This window comes from Haemaphysalis longicornis, unplaced genomic scaffold, assembly GCF_048455015.1.
Source record: "Haemaphysalis longicornis isolate Haplotype H1 unplaced genomic scaffold, Haemaphysalis longicornis Haplotype H1 scaffold_3, whole genome shotgun sequence".
NCBI lineage: Eukaryota > Metazoa > Arthropoda > Arachnida > Ixodida > Ixodidae > Haemaphysalis > Haemaphysalis longicornis.
The window spans coordinates 182,042,192-182,058,214 of record NW_027526335.1 but is presented as its reverse complement, the minus strand read 5'-3'; the positions used below and the strand labels follow the sequence as shown (position 1 = coordinate 182,058,214).

The 16,023-nt window shown below is 44.8% G+C and overlaps 1 protein-coding gene across 6 annotated transcripts in view; it reads right to left on the bottom strand.

Moving 5' to 3' along the window:
* LOC144175853 (calcium-activated chloride channel regulator 3A-1-like) overlaps nt 1-16,023 on the bottom strand; it is a 69,035-nt gene that overhangs the window by 28,801 nt on the left and 24,211 nt on the right. For all 6 annotated transcript variants that reach the window (XM_077704875.1, XM_077704870.1, XM_077704874.1 and 3 more), the window contains exons 5-8: nt 14,795-14,968; nt 13,993-14,129; nt 11,988-12,102; nt 4,557-4,784 (exon numbers count right to left, since the gene is read on the bottom strand). In XM_077704875.1, coding sequence (XP_077561001.1) covers nt 4,557-4,784; nt 11,988-12,102; nt 13,993-14,129; nt 14,795-14,968 — 654 coding nt within the window. The remainder of the gene's footprint in view (nt 1-4,556; nt 4,785-11,987; nt 12,103-13,992; nt 14,130-14,794; nt 14,969-16,023) is intronic.

Here is a 16,023-nt window from a genome sequence, read left to right as displayed (position 1 = left end):
GGTGAGTTGGCAAGGGCGTCTGGCGAAACGAAGCACGAAAAAAAGGACGACAACGAGGATGGACAAATACAACAGGACGGCGCGCTACTACAGTCGGAGACAACTTTTTGTGGCAATGCATGATGATGACGATGATTTCTATTGATTTCACCTTTGTAGCGGGGTGATGACGTGTCATCTTACCAAAGAGGACTAATATTCCTATGTTTTACACTCTTGGTTTAATACTAGCACTGCTCAGGGCAGGCAAAAAAATTTATTAGGCACAAAATACTTTTTTTTTCCTGTTACAGGTGGCAACTATCCTAGGCAATATTCCCCTCTCTGCATTTCGTTGACCAGCATTCTAATCTTCTTTTCGTCGCCTCGACAGCCTGGGTGCAGTCAAGGCTAAAGAGCCGAGCCACGCCGTTTCGCTGTGCAGCTGGAAGTATTTTGACAAAAATAATTTGCTCGGTGTAACCTAAGCAATTCAGAAATTAAAGCAAATAGTTTTTAGCCAGGAATTGACAATGCCACTAAACTACTAGCCAGAATATGTGAAACAGAAAGCATTGTTTTTAGATTTTCGCGTTTTTCTGGTTGCGGCGTTGGCCACTGGCGTCGCATAGGTTCTCTTCTAAAAAAGCAAACATGGCGCTCTTGTCGACGGCAGCCTTTCTTCCGTCCGCAGATGGCCACATCGCACGCGCAAAGGATTTTTAAGAAACTTGAGAACGAAAAGCTTGCAAAACAAACGAAGGAAATTGTCTGCAACGTGTGCGCAAAGTGAAACTGACGCAACCGAGAATATCCGTCGTTTCCGCATTTCGTTCAGTTAGCCAGCTTGCTGGCGTAGGTGAGGATACTGTAGCACGTATAACTTCTGAGTGGAACAATGAAGTCCTTGAAGCGTAAAAAGCGTTCGTTTGGTGACTGGAAGACCACCTAAATTTAGGGAATGACAACACTGCAGCGGTACGATAGTTTCACACTTCAACGCACTCAAAGCAATCCAAATGGGATTCGACTTCGCACCGTAGTGTGTGCGTGCTCTTTCGGTATACCGCGCCCGCGCTGTTTAATCACGCTACACATGTCCGTGGCGCTGCCCAGTTTTCAGCTCCAGGAGAGCTTACATATCACTGCATGCCCTCAAAACTGCAGCACTGACAAAATTCACGTCATTCGTGGACGATACAGAGTTGGACGTTATCGTACTCGGTGTAAAGTATTAAGTCTGTCCGAGTTCTCGAGTGAAAGCGTTGGCTTGTGTTGAGAAACAAATGAAACGTAGTGAAGGAGACGCCAGTATGCATGCAGGCTCGGGGATTGTGGTTCAGCGCCCTCAACCACGAAGCTCATGCTTTTTTGATTGATTGATTGATTGATTGATTGATTGATTGATTGATTGATTGATTGATTGATTGATTGATTGATTGATTGATTGATTGATTGATTGATTGATTGATTGATTGATTGACTGCAGGGTTCAACGCGCTGACGCAGTGCAGGCGATCAGGCGCGTCGTAGTTGAGGGCCTCGGATTAATTTAGACCGCCTGAGGATCTTTAACGTGCGGCGATATATGATACACACTGACGATTTTGCTTACGGAGCTCAAGCGAAAAAAATGATCTGTAGCATATCCTCCTATTACTGCAGCAAACGCGTATCTACACGGCGAAAGTGAAACCGAAACCAATTTATCGGGAACTACTTTGTCGAAGCCCCTCCATCACGGCCACGGTCGTTTTGTAGGCTGCGGACGAGAAGAGTATGGAGGGGCTTTAGGCGCACTAACATAATCCAGCCCCCTCCCTCACTCCCCCGTAGCTTTCTCTCTATTGCCACAGAAAGTTGTCCCTGAGTATTCTTGGGCTTAGCTCAGATAATCTTGCATATGCAAAGCGAATGCTTGGCTTGGCCTGGTTAAGTCTTGGTTTTACTTGGTTAACTTTTGATTTCGTTGTAATTATTATACTATTCTTCCTAAGCCTGCCTTTGTCTACGCTTGTGATCCCGCTTCCAGCGTTTTCCCAGCCGAACGGCTCGCCGGGTAATAATCGCGGTATATCTGTGGGGTGGTCAGACGCTACTTGCCGATGACGGCTCAAAGCTTCCAGCTCCCGCGCAACGCTCGGAGAAGGCGGCCCTGCCTCGCTCTCATTCATGGCCAAACTCGCATGCAGGCGGTGAGTCACGTGGGCAGGCGCGAACCAGCTGCAGGAAGCGCACGCGCCAAGCGGACAGCGGCGGCAGCAGCGCACGCGACCGCCTGCGGGCCTGGCCCGGCAGCGTATAGGCGTTTCCTAGTGAGGACAGCCAAGCGACGTATGGCGCCATCTAGGGGCATGTTTGAAGATATGTCCACGTGCATGTGACCCTCATTTTAATCGCTAACAATCGCTTCGTCTCGTAGTGTAGTTCCCCTTCTGCGGCTGCAAGCGAACATCCCAACCCGGGTTCAAATCCCGTTACTGCTTTTTGTTTTCATTTTCAGGGGCTTGTCATATTTGAATATTAACATTTATTATCACGCATATAACCTATTTATGACATCTTTATGCATTATAAATGAGATTTGGGGTATTTTCATTGCCTTTTGGTCAGTTTCGCCTACTGCTTCTTGTTCGTTTTTGCGCGTTTTCCTCTTTTAGGTCGGTTTCGCCTATTTCTGTTGAATATTTCTCTACACCATGGTTTTCAACCATCGCAGGTCTGTTTTGGCTGTAGTTTATTTCAATTCGGGTGATTTTGTAAGCTTCAGGTATATTTTTATCCTGTTTCTCCCCATAAGCAAGCTCAGGTGACCGCTGGCCGTACTGACTAGGAAACGCATATGCGCGGCCCCGGCAAGTCACGTAATGCGTTGCCAAGGGTACGGCGCAGCTGCGGCCAAATGAATGTTCAAATATACCGCGATGGCGTAACCGCTCGACGAGATGAGTAATGATTGGCTCTGAAACACGAAAATGCCGAGAAAGACAGGAAAGTACACAATGTGTTCAAACAATGCAAACCGAAGCGGTTCAACCGTGGCCGACTTAGACGTTTGCGAATGCCTACGGCTAAGTCCAAGCCGTTTAGAAAGACGTTTCTTCCCTCGTTCCCTTCACACAAGTGCGGCAACTTAACTAGTGTATATCATAGAAGTGACGATCGTAAACTCCCATCTATATCCTATCGTTCAAGCACCTTTCAAAACCAAGAATCCCTCTGACAGGAGAAGGGATTGCCGTATCATTTCATTTTTTCATTTCATTTCAAGTCTGCATTTATTTCACGCTTTTTGGTACACAAGGAGGCGGGAGAAAAAGCCACCTTTCGTTGGCCTTTGCGCACGCACGCACGCACGCACGCACGCTCGCACACACACACACACACACACACACACACACACACACACACACACACACACACACACACACAACATCGTCACCCGCATAACCTGGCCCTAGTCATACGAGACTGACCCAGCCCCATCCCTACAGGAACTGTGATGCGCTCCACCCGAGAACAGTAATGCAGGGAATCTTGCGTACTTGGTGGTTTCGCAATAACGCTTCTTCCCTCGTTCTCTCTATATTTAGTAGACCCCCACCCCACCATAACTTCCCCTGACCACTGGACGGAGGCCCTGGGCCGCTCGGACGAAGACTCCCAGCGCCCACTGGTCACCCGAGCACAAGCCGTGGTGGCGGCCCCTTAGGCCAGTGGCGTCAATAAAAGTTTTTATCTCTATATATATATATATATTTAGTAGCGCGAGGCGCCAGCTGCGCGCCTTCTGCTTGCTACACGGTCTTAGCGGACGAAGCAGTGTGACTCATAAGAAGTGCACCTCTGAGGAAGTGGCCGAAACCTCGGCGGTATAGTCTTCAATAAAATGCCTGCGCCAAAGTTATGTAACCACGCTGTAGATGAAGTACCCGCTGTCATTGCCCACGGCTCGGCTAAAATTACCCTGTGTGAACATAATAAATAACAGTTTAGGTTAACTGTAAGGTAAGACCTTCGTGACAGGAAAGCCGTAGCGAGCGTATTATATATTTAAACATCTGCGAAAGACAGTCCGTCTCCTCGAATCATGAACTTAGAGTGGGATACTGCTGGTGCTTTCCTAATTCATTTCGCGGTGGAGTATGGCTAACTACATGCAGGCACACAGACACACATCCACGCGAGCACATTCACATGCGCGCACACGCACGTATGCTATACTAGGATACTAGTTAAGAACGGCAACGAAAGTTGCCGCTGTGCTTCATCCCTGCAGCCGCAAGTTACTCCGCGCGGCGCTAGTAGTGCATTACTGGGAATGTTTTGAACATGGCACGAGCTGTTTTCGTGATTTCGAGGACTTAATATTCTTATAAATTACGGCAGTGACGACAAACATCATGAGAAGACAGGCGGTATCACGCATTCATATCTACCCTCTTTCAAAACGCGCGCGCCCGTTAAAAATCGGGCCCATCGGTGAGGTGGAGTGATACCGTACATGAGCTATTGCAGTGCTTAACTTGTTCCCAAGTACACCATGAGTTGCTCACCAAGAGCACAACCGTTCTCACCTCTAGGCACTGCTGCAAAGCGCATCCGATGCAGGTGCCTCCATGAGCTCTCAAATTTTTCACTCGTTCAACGAGCATCCTTCGTGACTCTGTGTCTACGAACGTAAGCGTAGACAGTTGATAGGCTCCGCTGCTGAACGTCACGAGACCTAATTCCAGCCCATTGGGAATGACAACTTGAAGAAAGTGGGCCGCGGCTACCCTTAGGTGATGAATGCGATTGGCAGTCTGAAAAACAACACCAGACATAACATGGTGATTGAATTTGCTCTGTAACTGCGTGATCAATAATTATAAAAAAAATTTCTTCGAGACAAATACTGATGGCTAAGCGGATATATGAAATACACTGAATACGAACCATGATGTTTATTACGTTTAGATATGGAATGCATATAAATAAGGAAGTCCCAGAGCACGCTGCTGTAAAGCGGTCAGCTGTAAGTGAGCGCATCCACAAGTTACAAGAAAGGGTAGATAGTTTTACAAGTCATTAATAGTGAACGCAAGTAGAATAGTGAGACGGGAAAAGTAGAAAATAGAATAAAACATGGGAAATTTAATAGAATTGATTAGCAAACAGAAATCATAAATTAGTGAATGGAAAAGTACAGATGTGAAAAGCAAGTAGTAGAACACGAAAACGTATAGCCTGTGAAAAGACAAGTAACAATGCTTATACAATCGCAAACATCCCAAATAACCCAGTTTTAGACCGATTTGTAAAATATAGAGCTTTAATTTAATTAGGGAGACTGTAGCAGTCTGAAACGGCCGCAAAACAAGCAGCGTGTTTGCCATAGGAAGCGTTTACATTTGGTAATAAGAAGTCAATATTTGAGGCGAACTTGCATAGTGCTTGTATGGTGCTCCGCAGTTTTATATGATCGAAGCAATCAGTTTTACATTTGTTGGTATACATAGGGATACTAAAGCTTCATTTAAATTAATTGGGTTATGTTATTTGTATATAAGCCTTGCGTGGCTGAGCAGTATTGCTATTGTAGAGGTACGTGAATTAGATTGGAGCGTACGTGAATTGGAGCTGTAATATGTACGATAGGGGTTACCGCACGACGCAATACCGTTCGTTAAGTGACTGTGCATGAAAGCGTAATGAAGGGATATTAAGGTTAATAAACTAAAGGATGCACGGCTTTAATTAGGATCCGAAAATCATAGGCCATATTTTGTTTTATATACGACACATGGCTGGTGTATGTTACACTCAACTCGTGCGTGACTGTTAGGGATTCATATTTTTTAACTTTATGAAAAGAAGAACCATTCAGCTTTAAATCGGGGTCAAAAATAACACTTTTATAGCCTGAAGTGAAGGCCATGAAAGCTGTTTCAGATATGTTAATTTGGAGATAGTTGTGTTCACACTAATGCAATACATTTTTGAGATCGGGTGTGAGTTTCTCAATTAAATTACGAGTTTAACTGTCATTAGCTAGTAACGCTGTGTCATTGGCCTAAAGAAAAGCTCCTTAAAAAGTAAGGCTTCTGGATAAGCCGTTGTGTATATTAGAAAAAATAGGCACAAAAATGCAGCCCTGTGGTGCATTTCTGTTAACTTTACATTTACACTGGACTGTGTGTTAGGTAAAAATACGATTTGTGTTCAATTAGCCAGGTAAGTTTTCATATGTACCAATCCTGGACCTGCGACGCGTATTAACTTTTGTTGAGCTAATAATCAAATCAAATGCTTTGGTAACATCTACACAAAAACGGGTCAAGTGTATCTTCCCGTTTCAACAATGTACCTAATTTCATCTGTAAAGGAAACGAGAGCAAGGTTACTGGAGTATCCAGGACGGAAATCAAGATGATTATGCAATAAAAAAAATTGTGAGGTACTTAGTTAGACGCAGCGTAAAATAATTTTGGTTACTTTATAGAAATAAACTCACCAGTGCGAGTCGGAAAAAGAGGAAATTTAGTAAGGAAGACGTTGTAAAAAAATATACTTTGATCAAAACTTGATCATCGGAAAAATTATTGTTCTTGGTGTTTACTATTTGTTCTGGCGAGTGGTATACTTTCCCAGAGGAATAAATTTCGCTGATGGACACAACTTGAGGGCCTCTGTTCAAGCATCGTTAAATGTTTTTTTTTTTTTTTGCGGTTGTTTTACATTGCAGCCTGCTGGGCGAACCTTAGATCCATAATGCCACCCTAATTCCTTTAGGGGCTTGTTAAAAGTTTCACTGCAAGCTCTGTATCTATTTTTGTAAGGAATATTGCAAGGACGCTGTTTCGTTTTTCCGTACAAGTTGTCGCGTTCACACATGCATGACAGTAAGCTATCTGTAAGCAAGGGGCTGTGCTGAGCCGCGAACTTTTTGTGGTTATAAACTTGTGCGGTAGAAAGGTACTGACACTCTTTTTGACAGAAACGAATTCACTATATACGGAGTCTGCATCGGTCATTAGCGCCGGATGCGACCAGTCGGCATTTGCAGTGAGCACAAAAAACTGATCTTTGCTTAAAACAGACCTATAAAACGAACTGGAGTTATTATTAGCGTTACACTGTGGAAGAAAGGTTGGATAATGATCAGTGATGTCACTCATTAGGATTCCACAATCTTGAGAATGAAATAAATTATATAATATGTGGTCAATGAGTGTGCTCGTGTTGCCTGATAAGAACCTCGCAGATCAAATTAATCACTCTAAACTATACCCAAACAAGCAATTAGTGTAATGAGAACTGGCGGTTCAGTCGTTGTCTAGAAGGTTACTGTTTATATCACCCGTTATGCTCATCTTTTTGTTTCGAAGCTATATTGTGCCTAGCAGTTCATTAGGCAATTGATGACGAGGATGACCGATAGACGCAGCCCAGGTCTGTGTCGCCATGAGACATGCCGAGGCCTCTCTATTACAGTACCCAGACGCAATATACAGTATACTAAAAAATGTTTTGTCATCATTTGATAACGAAGTCTCTCTATACCCACCGCGGTGGCTCAGTGGCTAAGGCGTTGCGCTGCTGAGCACGAGGTCGCGGGTTCGGTTCCCGGCCGCGGCGGCCGCTTTTCTGATGGAGGCGAAAAGCAAAAACGCCCGTGTGTACGAGATTTCGGCGCACGTTAAAGATCTCCAGGTGGTCAAAATTAATCCGGAGCCCTCCACTACGGCGCGCCTCATCGCCTGCGTTGCGTCGGCGCGTTAAACACTAAAATCAATCGATAACGAAGTCTCAGAAATGCTGATGAATGAAAAACTGAGATTGTGAAAGTATGTCCTGTTGACGTTTTCTGAGGCAGCGCGCATTTATCACCATCACCACCAGCCTATCTACGCCCACTGCAGGGCAAAGGCCTCTCCCATTATTCTCCAATTGCCTCGGTCCTGTGCCAACTGTGACCAATTTATCCCCGCAAACTTCTTTATCTCATCTGCCCATCTAACTTTCTGCCGCCCCCTGCAACGCTTGCCTTCTCTAGGGATCCACTCTGTTACCCTTAATGACCAGCGGTTATCTTGCCTTCGCATTACATGTCCTGCCCACGTCCATTTCTTCTTCTTAATTTCTACTAATATGTCTTTAACACCAGTTTGCTCCCTGACCCACTCCGCTCTCTTCCTGTCCCTTAATGTTACACCTATCATTTTCCGCTCCATTGCCCGCTGAGTTGTTCTCAATTTAAGTTGAATCAAATTCAGTCAACGAAGATGAATCTTTGAAAAATCTGCGTAGTTGATGGACTGACAGATTCGCAGACTATCTGGACACGACCACGAAGCGATATCACAGGGCATGCCCGGCCTGCGAAAACAAGTCTCGGTCAATGGCAATGCAAAACAACTTGCTGACCTCAGTCCGTGCAGCACGATTATGGCAGTTGATCATCCAAAGTAATTACCATCCTGCCTCTTTTTTTAGATAGACGGCTTTGATGAATAGTCTCTTATAGTCAAAGACTATTGCATTACCTAAACGCGAAACATTTGTTCGGTCAATCCGTCACCCGTTTCATCCACCCGATCAAAAGTCCAAAGAACTCTTGATCAGAAAGTATATCCATAGGCCAAACGTTTACAAACAGATATAATTGTTGGCACGCGTCGTATATGTCAAGAGTGTTCAGCAAAAATAAATCATCATCACCATCAACATTCTTGCTAGCTCAACTGCAGGCCGGCCCGTTAAGGTGTCGGCTTCACGCCAGACAATTACAGTCCTCTACCTCCCCATCCCCAACCCCAACAATCACTTTCTTCGACTTGATTGATTGATTGTAGGGTTTAACGCGCCGACGCAACGCAGGCGATGAGGCTCGCTCTAGTGGGGGGCTCCGGATTAGTTTTGGCCATCTGGGGATGTTTAACGTGCGCCGAAATCTCGTACACACGGGCGTTCTTGCTTTTCGCCTCCATCAGAAAAGCGGCCGCCGCGGCCGGGATTCGAACCCGCGTCCTCGTGCTCAGCAGCGCAACGCCTTAGCCACTGAGCCACCGTGGCGGGTTTTCTTCTTCTTCCACTGCAGGAGGAAGGCCTCTCCCATTGACTTTCAACCGCTCCTGTCCTGCGCTGCTCGAATACATTCTTCGCCTCCGAACTTCTTCACCTCGTCCCTCCATGAAGTCATTGGCTTTCCCTCGTTCTAGACCCGTCCTGCGGTATCCACTCTGCTACCCTGGTGATCCAACGGTTACTATTTTGCCTCACTGCAGGGTCATACCAAGCCCATTTTTTTCTTTGTTTGAGCTATGATATCATCTACTCGAGTTTGTTTCCTGATCCAACATGCTAGTATCATGTCCCTAATTGTTGCTCCTATCATTATTCATTCCATAGCCCACTCAGCCGATCGAACTTTGCTTTCCCGTTGTTTAGTCAGACGCCAGGTTTCAGCTCCAAATGTCATCGCCGACAGGTTGTATGTATATTCTTTTTTTGAGTGATAGAGGTAGCTTACTTTAAAGGTAGCTTAGGTAGATAAAGGTAGCTTACTTGTGAGTGCGTGCCCAGTGCACCCCAGCCCATACCTATCCTGCGCTGGATTTTTTTTCTCGTGGTTTGGGTCAGCACTCACAAATTGTTCAATGTAGTTTTATCTGTATACTTGATCTGGCGTTTCGTTACAAATGCTGAAGAAGGTACTTTCAGCATGGTTATTCACCATAACGTTAGATTTGTTCATATCTATTTTGAGCCCCACAGTTATGCTTTCTGCTTTATAACTCGCTGTCAGACATTTACATATGTTTTGCCTAAAATATGTGCAGTGTTTTATTTATTTATTTATTTATTTATTTATTTATTTATTTATTTATTTATTTATTTATTTATTTATTTATTTATTTATTTATTTATTTATTTATTTATTTATTTATTTATTTATTTATTTATTTATTTATTTATTTATTTATTTATTTATTTATTTATTTATTTCACATACCCTCAAGCGCTTACGCATTGTAGAGGGGAGTGGGGTACAGAAAAAACAGAAAACGTAAGTGAACATAACTGCGGCACAAAACAAAGCACTCACACAAACAACACGTGGGCTGACATGTTGCACTGGCAATACAAAAATTGTCAGAACAGCAGCACTGCAAAAACAACCCAGAAGATAGCATAAGCCATGCTTATCCGCAGACGTAATATAACAGTATGAAAATTAGTCATGCCGCATCGTCGCCCAAGAAAAAAGCACATAAAGTCTGACGAAAAAGAGTAAAGTCAGACATCTGCGCAATGTCGCTGGTTAGACAATTCCAGTCATTTGCCGTATTTAGAAGAAATGAATTAAAGTAGGTATTCGTGCGACATTGTGTTATCGCGACTTTATGTTAGTGATCTATACGAGCACAGCGGTACGCAGGCAGCGAGAGAAGATTGTTTTTAAGTGAGGCATGATTATATATCTTGAAAAAGAGACTAAGGCGAAAACCTTTCCGATGAAGCGATAGACAAGGTAAAGACAGTGTAGATTTCATGGATGAGACACTGGCAGTGCGGTTATAATTTGATAGGATGAAACTACATGCGTTGGTTTGTACAAGTTCAATGGTTTGATGAATATTAGCGTGACAGGGATCCCATACGGCGTCGGCATGCTCAAGTTTGGGTCGAACTAACGTTTTATAGAAAAGTAGTTTTAATGAAACGGGGGCTCTGCTAAAATTCCTTCGCAGGTAACCTAGAATGCGGTTCGCCCTGCTTGTTATGGTCTCGATATGTGGTTTCCACGATAATGTGAAGTTAGGTGCACGCCAAGATAACGGTAAGATTTTACGCTTTCTAAGTCAATATTGTTTAGCTTATACATTGGGGGGTCCTCCTTCAAACGTAAGACGCGGATTAATTTACATTTATCTGAATTTAGCTCCATGTAGATCCAACTTGTCATGGTCATTACGGATTTCGCGATAAATGACGCAGTCGTCTGCATATAAATGCATGTGAGAACCGACACAGCAGGGTAAATCATTAATGTAAACAAGGAAGAGTAATGTACCTAATACAGAACCGGCTTTATCTTTCAGCAAAACAAAAAAAATTACACATATCTCAGGCAAAACCTACGTACATAACTGGCAGTACCAACAGTGTTTTGTTGAACATGGACGTGTGAGCACCGTTTTTGCGCTGGCAAATAAAAAAGCGCGTTCAGACGGTCTTGAAGAAAGGCGGCATAAGAGTGAACAATAAAAAAAGAAATTTCCTGTTGGTTCTTCTAAGAACAAAGGGAACTAAATGCCTCCGCAGATTCCAGCGAGCAGTGCGAACATGGAAAAGTTCAATTCAATTGAGCGAAATCCAGTTTGGATTAATCGTGGGAGGAGGGAATGGGAGGGGAGCAACCTGAGGGGAGGGAGAGTTAGAGGAGGGTGTCACGTGGTAGGGGTGGCAGAAGACTGCCGTCTTGTGACAACATTTGCAGTGAAGGAAGCAGATGCGCGGCTAATTTTTGTAGTTGTGGATGCTTGATATCTATGAATGAATTACATTACACTATTCCAGCCTTTAGAGCCTACCTTTAAGAAAAACAAGAATTACGTTGTGAAGTGTTTGTGGCGTCGATGAAATGGGGTATCGTTTACACCTCGTCCCCCCCCCCCCCCCTAAAAGCTGAAACTAGCGACATTTCCAGGACAGAAGGCACAAGGTTGATGGAACTAAGTTTTTTGCAAATCACAAGATCAAAATATTGTCTCGAAACCATTTCTCTGTATTCAGGATGTTTTCCGGGGATACCGGAACTACGACGTGAATTCAACTGACAAAATAGCAAATTTACGGATGCTTGTTGTTTGTTATTCACTTGAGACCATTCTGCCATAGACGAACATGACTAATCCGTCTGAAAACAGAACCAAACTCAGTTGCCTTGGGCCCATTATGTATACAACTGCCGCGGTACAGGGTACACAAAATTGTGCAATGTCAACGATTTTCAAACTTACGTCCATGCTTCCGGAGACGTCCAAAGCAAATATTATCCTTCCGATAGCGCCTTTCTCTTTTTGGACCTCCTTGAAGTTCACCTCGATGACCTTTCCGACGTCCGCGGGAGGCAGGCTGGCACAAAGGGAAAGCGTGGGAAAAAAATAAAAGAATCAGGTTTAAGCAACGGCATGAAAGATCCAAATTAGGACAACCCTGATGCATCAAACCGGCTAGTGCATTTTGTGGCTGTGTGTATTAAACGTTTGTCATTATTACAGTAGCGCAGTGTATGTGCGTTATAACTGGTCAATAATTTGTCAGATCCAATGCAAACGTTGCCAGGTGTTGCCTTGGCCAAGCTTCGCCGCAATGAGCTCTGAGTATCGTCAGTCTTCGCTTATCGTCATCATGCCGGCAAGGGGTGCAGACCTTCCGCAGCACTCTGGTGAACTACTCAGACTATGGCAGTTCAAGCATGTATTGATTGATTATAAAGTTTAACTTGCCGAGGCTACACAGGCGATGAGGCGCGCCGTAGTGAAGGCTTCGGATTAATTTCGACCACCAAGTTATATTTGACCTGCGCCGGAATCTCGAACACACGGGTGTTTGCGCTTTTCGCCTTCATCATAAAAGCGGCCGCCACTGCCGGGAATCGAACCTGCGTCCTTGAGCTTAGCAGCACAACGCCTTAGCGAATAAGCCACAGCGGCGGGTAGTTCAAGCATCTGACTTCGCGCTGACTTTCAGCCTTAGAGCATCCGACAGTACAATGCTGTGGACTAAATTTAGAGTTCATGTTCGCGTCATTTGCACCCTAGAGTCCAACGCACCGATTGCGTTGGACCGATTGGGATTGCGGCGTCCAAAATGGCCTCACATGGCAACCCAAAGGCGAAGTTGGTGTTCTTGCGCTTCTGCAGACGCCACGTGCCCAATGCACATGTGAACTCAAATACTTCCTGAAAACACACCTACGTTGCTTGTCTTCACTGCATCATACCTAGGAAAGTTACGCAGATGCTTCGTGTTTCATTAAATTTTTAAGGCTGACCTTAAATGAGAGTAACCGGACTGTCGAATGTAGCCTGTTCAATATAGAAGCGAGGTGGGCAAAAATAAATTACGCACTGCTTTTAATCAGGCGATGTTTAACCTTTTTTCCTACCACTACGATGCAAGAGTTGGGAAGAGCGAGGAAAAAAATATTGTTCATTTGTGCTGCTACAATTCGCGCTAAAAACAACGCCTAGCAAGTGCTCTTAACAGGGGCCCCATTCTCTAAAAAAAAGGGCCGTCGTTTTGAAACGTTGCGGTAGCGCTATGCAAATGCATGAGTTCTCCAATTGGGGCGCCGCTTTGAGGGCCGGAGGAGGAGCAAGAACCCTTGCGGGGAGCCGTGTAGCAAGGGCGCAAGACGACACGCAGCACTGTATACAAGCGACACGCAGTACTGCGTGTCGATTTGCGCATTTGCTACACGGCTCTCCTCAGGGATTTTCGCTCCTCCTCCGGCCCTCTAAGCGGCGCCCCAATTCGATAACTCATGCATTTGCGTAGCGCTACCGCATCGCTTCAAAACTACGGCCCTTTTTTTTAGAGAATGGGGCCCCAGGGGTCATTTCAGATCACCCATCTGTCAACACTGCGCCCATAGCACCACTGGCTGCCTGGGCCCCTCTCTTATTTTCCTCCAGTATACTCATCGCCCGTGTTTAACCACGTTTTTATGCCCAAAAACTTAGACAATTCGCAGTCGTGCATGCTGGCATCTCCGCCTAATACTTTTTCCCGCTTGCATATACGTGTATGAGTGAGGCTTCAGGCATGTGTTCTGCACTTCCACATTTGTTTTTTGTTTTTTTACTTCAACCGCTTCGCGCAGTAGCAAACGTTTTCCAAGACAGCTTTAGAGTCTATCCTCTGTTTCACTCATTACTATCCTTGCTTGTCCGCGCTGCTGGATAAAACGAACAATCAGCTTCGCCAAATTTCCTACTTTGAACGAGAAGTGCATCGAACCTGCTGAAATCCTCGTTGCTACTGATAACCTCCCAAGTTGACTTCCGGTCGCAAAGGTGGTTTTGCTTGTTGGGAGCAAAGGCGTTGTGTTTCTTGCCTTTCGCTGGAACAGTTCCGTTGTCACAGAACTCTGAGACCTGTAGACAAAAGTAAAGCAGCCTATTTAGTTGTACTCCGTCTTTATTGGGCGAGTTTTAGAAGCCCAACATTACAATGCTATCATAATTTCGCCTTTGTAAAGTATACGCAGGAAAACTAACATTTTACGGAACAAAACGGCGCATTTCACGCTGGTTAAAGTCTAGTTGTGGCATATCGCGGTATCTGAAATTACAGTAATAACAGCGAGGGTGAACGTGGATCGATGTGTATGGTGAGAATGGATATGGGGACAGTGAATAAAAAGTGAGACGTTCTTACATATTCGTACTTACGCAGCGTGAAGAATTCCTCGTGCAAATGTAAAAGTTACGAGGGAGATTTGCATGAAACGACGGACGTTCTACATTTTTGTTTTCTGTGGAAGTAAATACTTAATGTCTCTCTAATATTGGGAACAGAAACGTATTATCCAATCATTAACCCCCTACCTTCCGTTTGGGCAGCTATTGAATGGGTGCACTAGGAACACGAGATTTAGGTAATGGTCAAACTAGTTTACGTGACTACACTTTTTAGACACTGCTAAAAGACTAACTCTTCTCCAAACGCCGGGCAACGAGAGCAGCATAAATTTGACGTGCCGACGTTGACGTCATACGGTAACCAGAGGACCTTCTCCCAGTTCGTGGCAGGGACTCACGCCTTCGAGGTAGGGCATAAACATAATGGACGACGTGACCGGGTCCTGCGCATTGACTGCAAACTGAGCCTTGCACTTCGAAGAGACGCGGCAACCCTTGTAGATGCGGCATGGTTCACCGGAGTCCGTATAAACTGTGAACTTGATCCTGTCCGAGCACGTGTTGGCGCGGACCTGGAACGCAGCAAACAATTTTATGAATGTCTTCATTGCAGCGGTGCACACACATCTTAAAACAAGAAAGAAGCAAGCTCGCACTAACGCGTAAGATTTGAAGATAGCGAAGCTGTACGCAACATTCACGACTATCACGACGATGAAACTCCATGATTGCAGCCGATTTTTCTCTTCTTCGCTGCCGCAACGACGTTTACTCCTACATTGGTGCTTTGGTGTGAGCTTCTTTCATTTTTTTCGAGGTGATGATCATCGGACATTACCTTGGAGGGGCGTACGCTATGACGTGTCTTTCTCAATCCCAGCAAAAATTACCACGATTACGGCGAACTATATATTTTTTGCCAATCTTGGTCAATCTGCCTAAGTGCCCATTCAAAAAAGCCACAAAAAAGATTTCTGTAGTTTTGTCGCATTTTGTCGTGTCGTATTCTTGTCATGTCGTGATTCTCATGTTCTGTCGCGTGTCCTATTTCTGTCTTGATTTTGATGTTCCGTCGTGCCGAATTCCTCTTTTCTCGTGATCCTGATGTCCAATCAGTAATTGCGCATGGTTTGAATATTATTTCCCATTGTGAAGAGTAGCGTAAATGACAGTTCGGTTGCGACTACAGAAATGTTTGTCGTTGAGAAAATTGACTTTGTCGTTACGACAGAAATGTGTGTCGTAACAACAGATGGCTTTGTCGTAACAACAGGACTTCTGTTGTCACAACGAAGTTTTTTGTCGTACGACAGAAATTCTTGTTAGGTTTTTGCGGTAGTCCTGCTGTGATTTTAGACTGGGTGGGTATGCTTGGCTTGACAAACGTGTGTCACGGATGCTGCGTGGTCGCCGCGAGGCACGCACACATGAGCGCTAGGCATTTTCTTGGTTTTGTTAACTGCCGGGTGGTCACCGGGAGGCCCGCGCTCATGTCCGTGCGCTCGGTAATTTCTTGGTATTTTTAGCTGTGGACACAACACATTAAGATTTGCCAAACAGCTTCGCTGTTAAAGCTCACTTTCGGGCAGTGTTTCCAGGCTACCATGTTGGTTTGGTCAGTAATAAT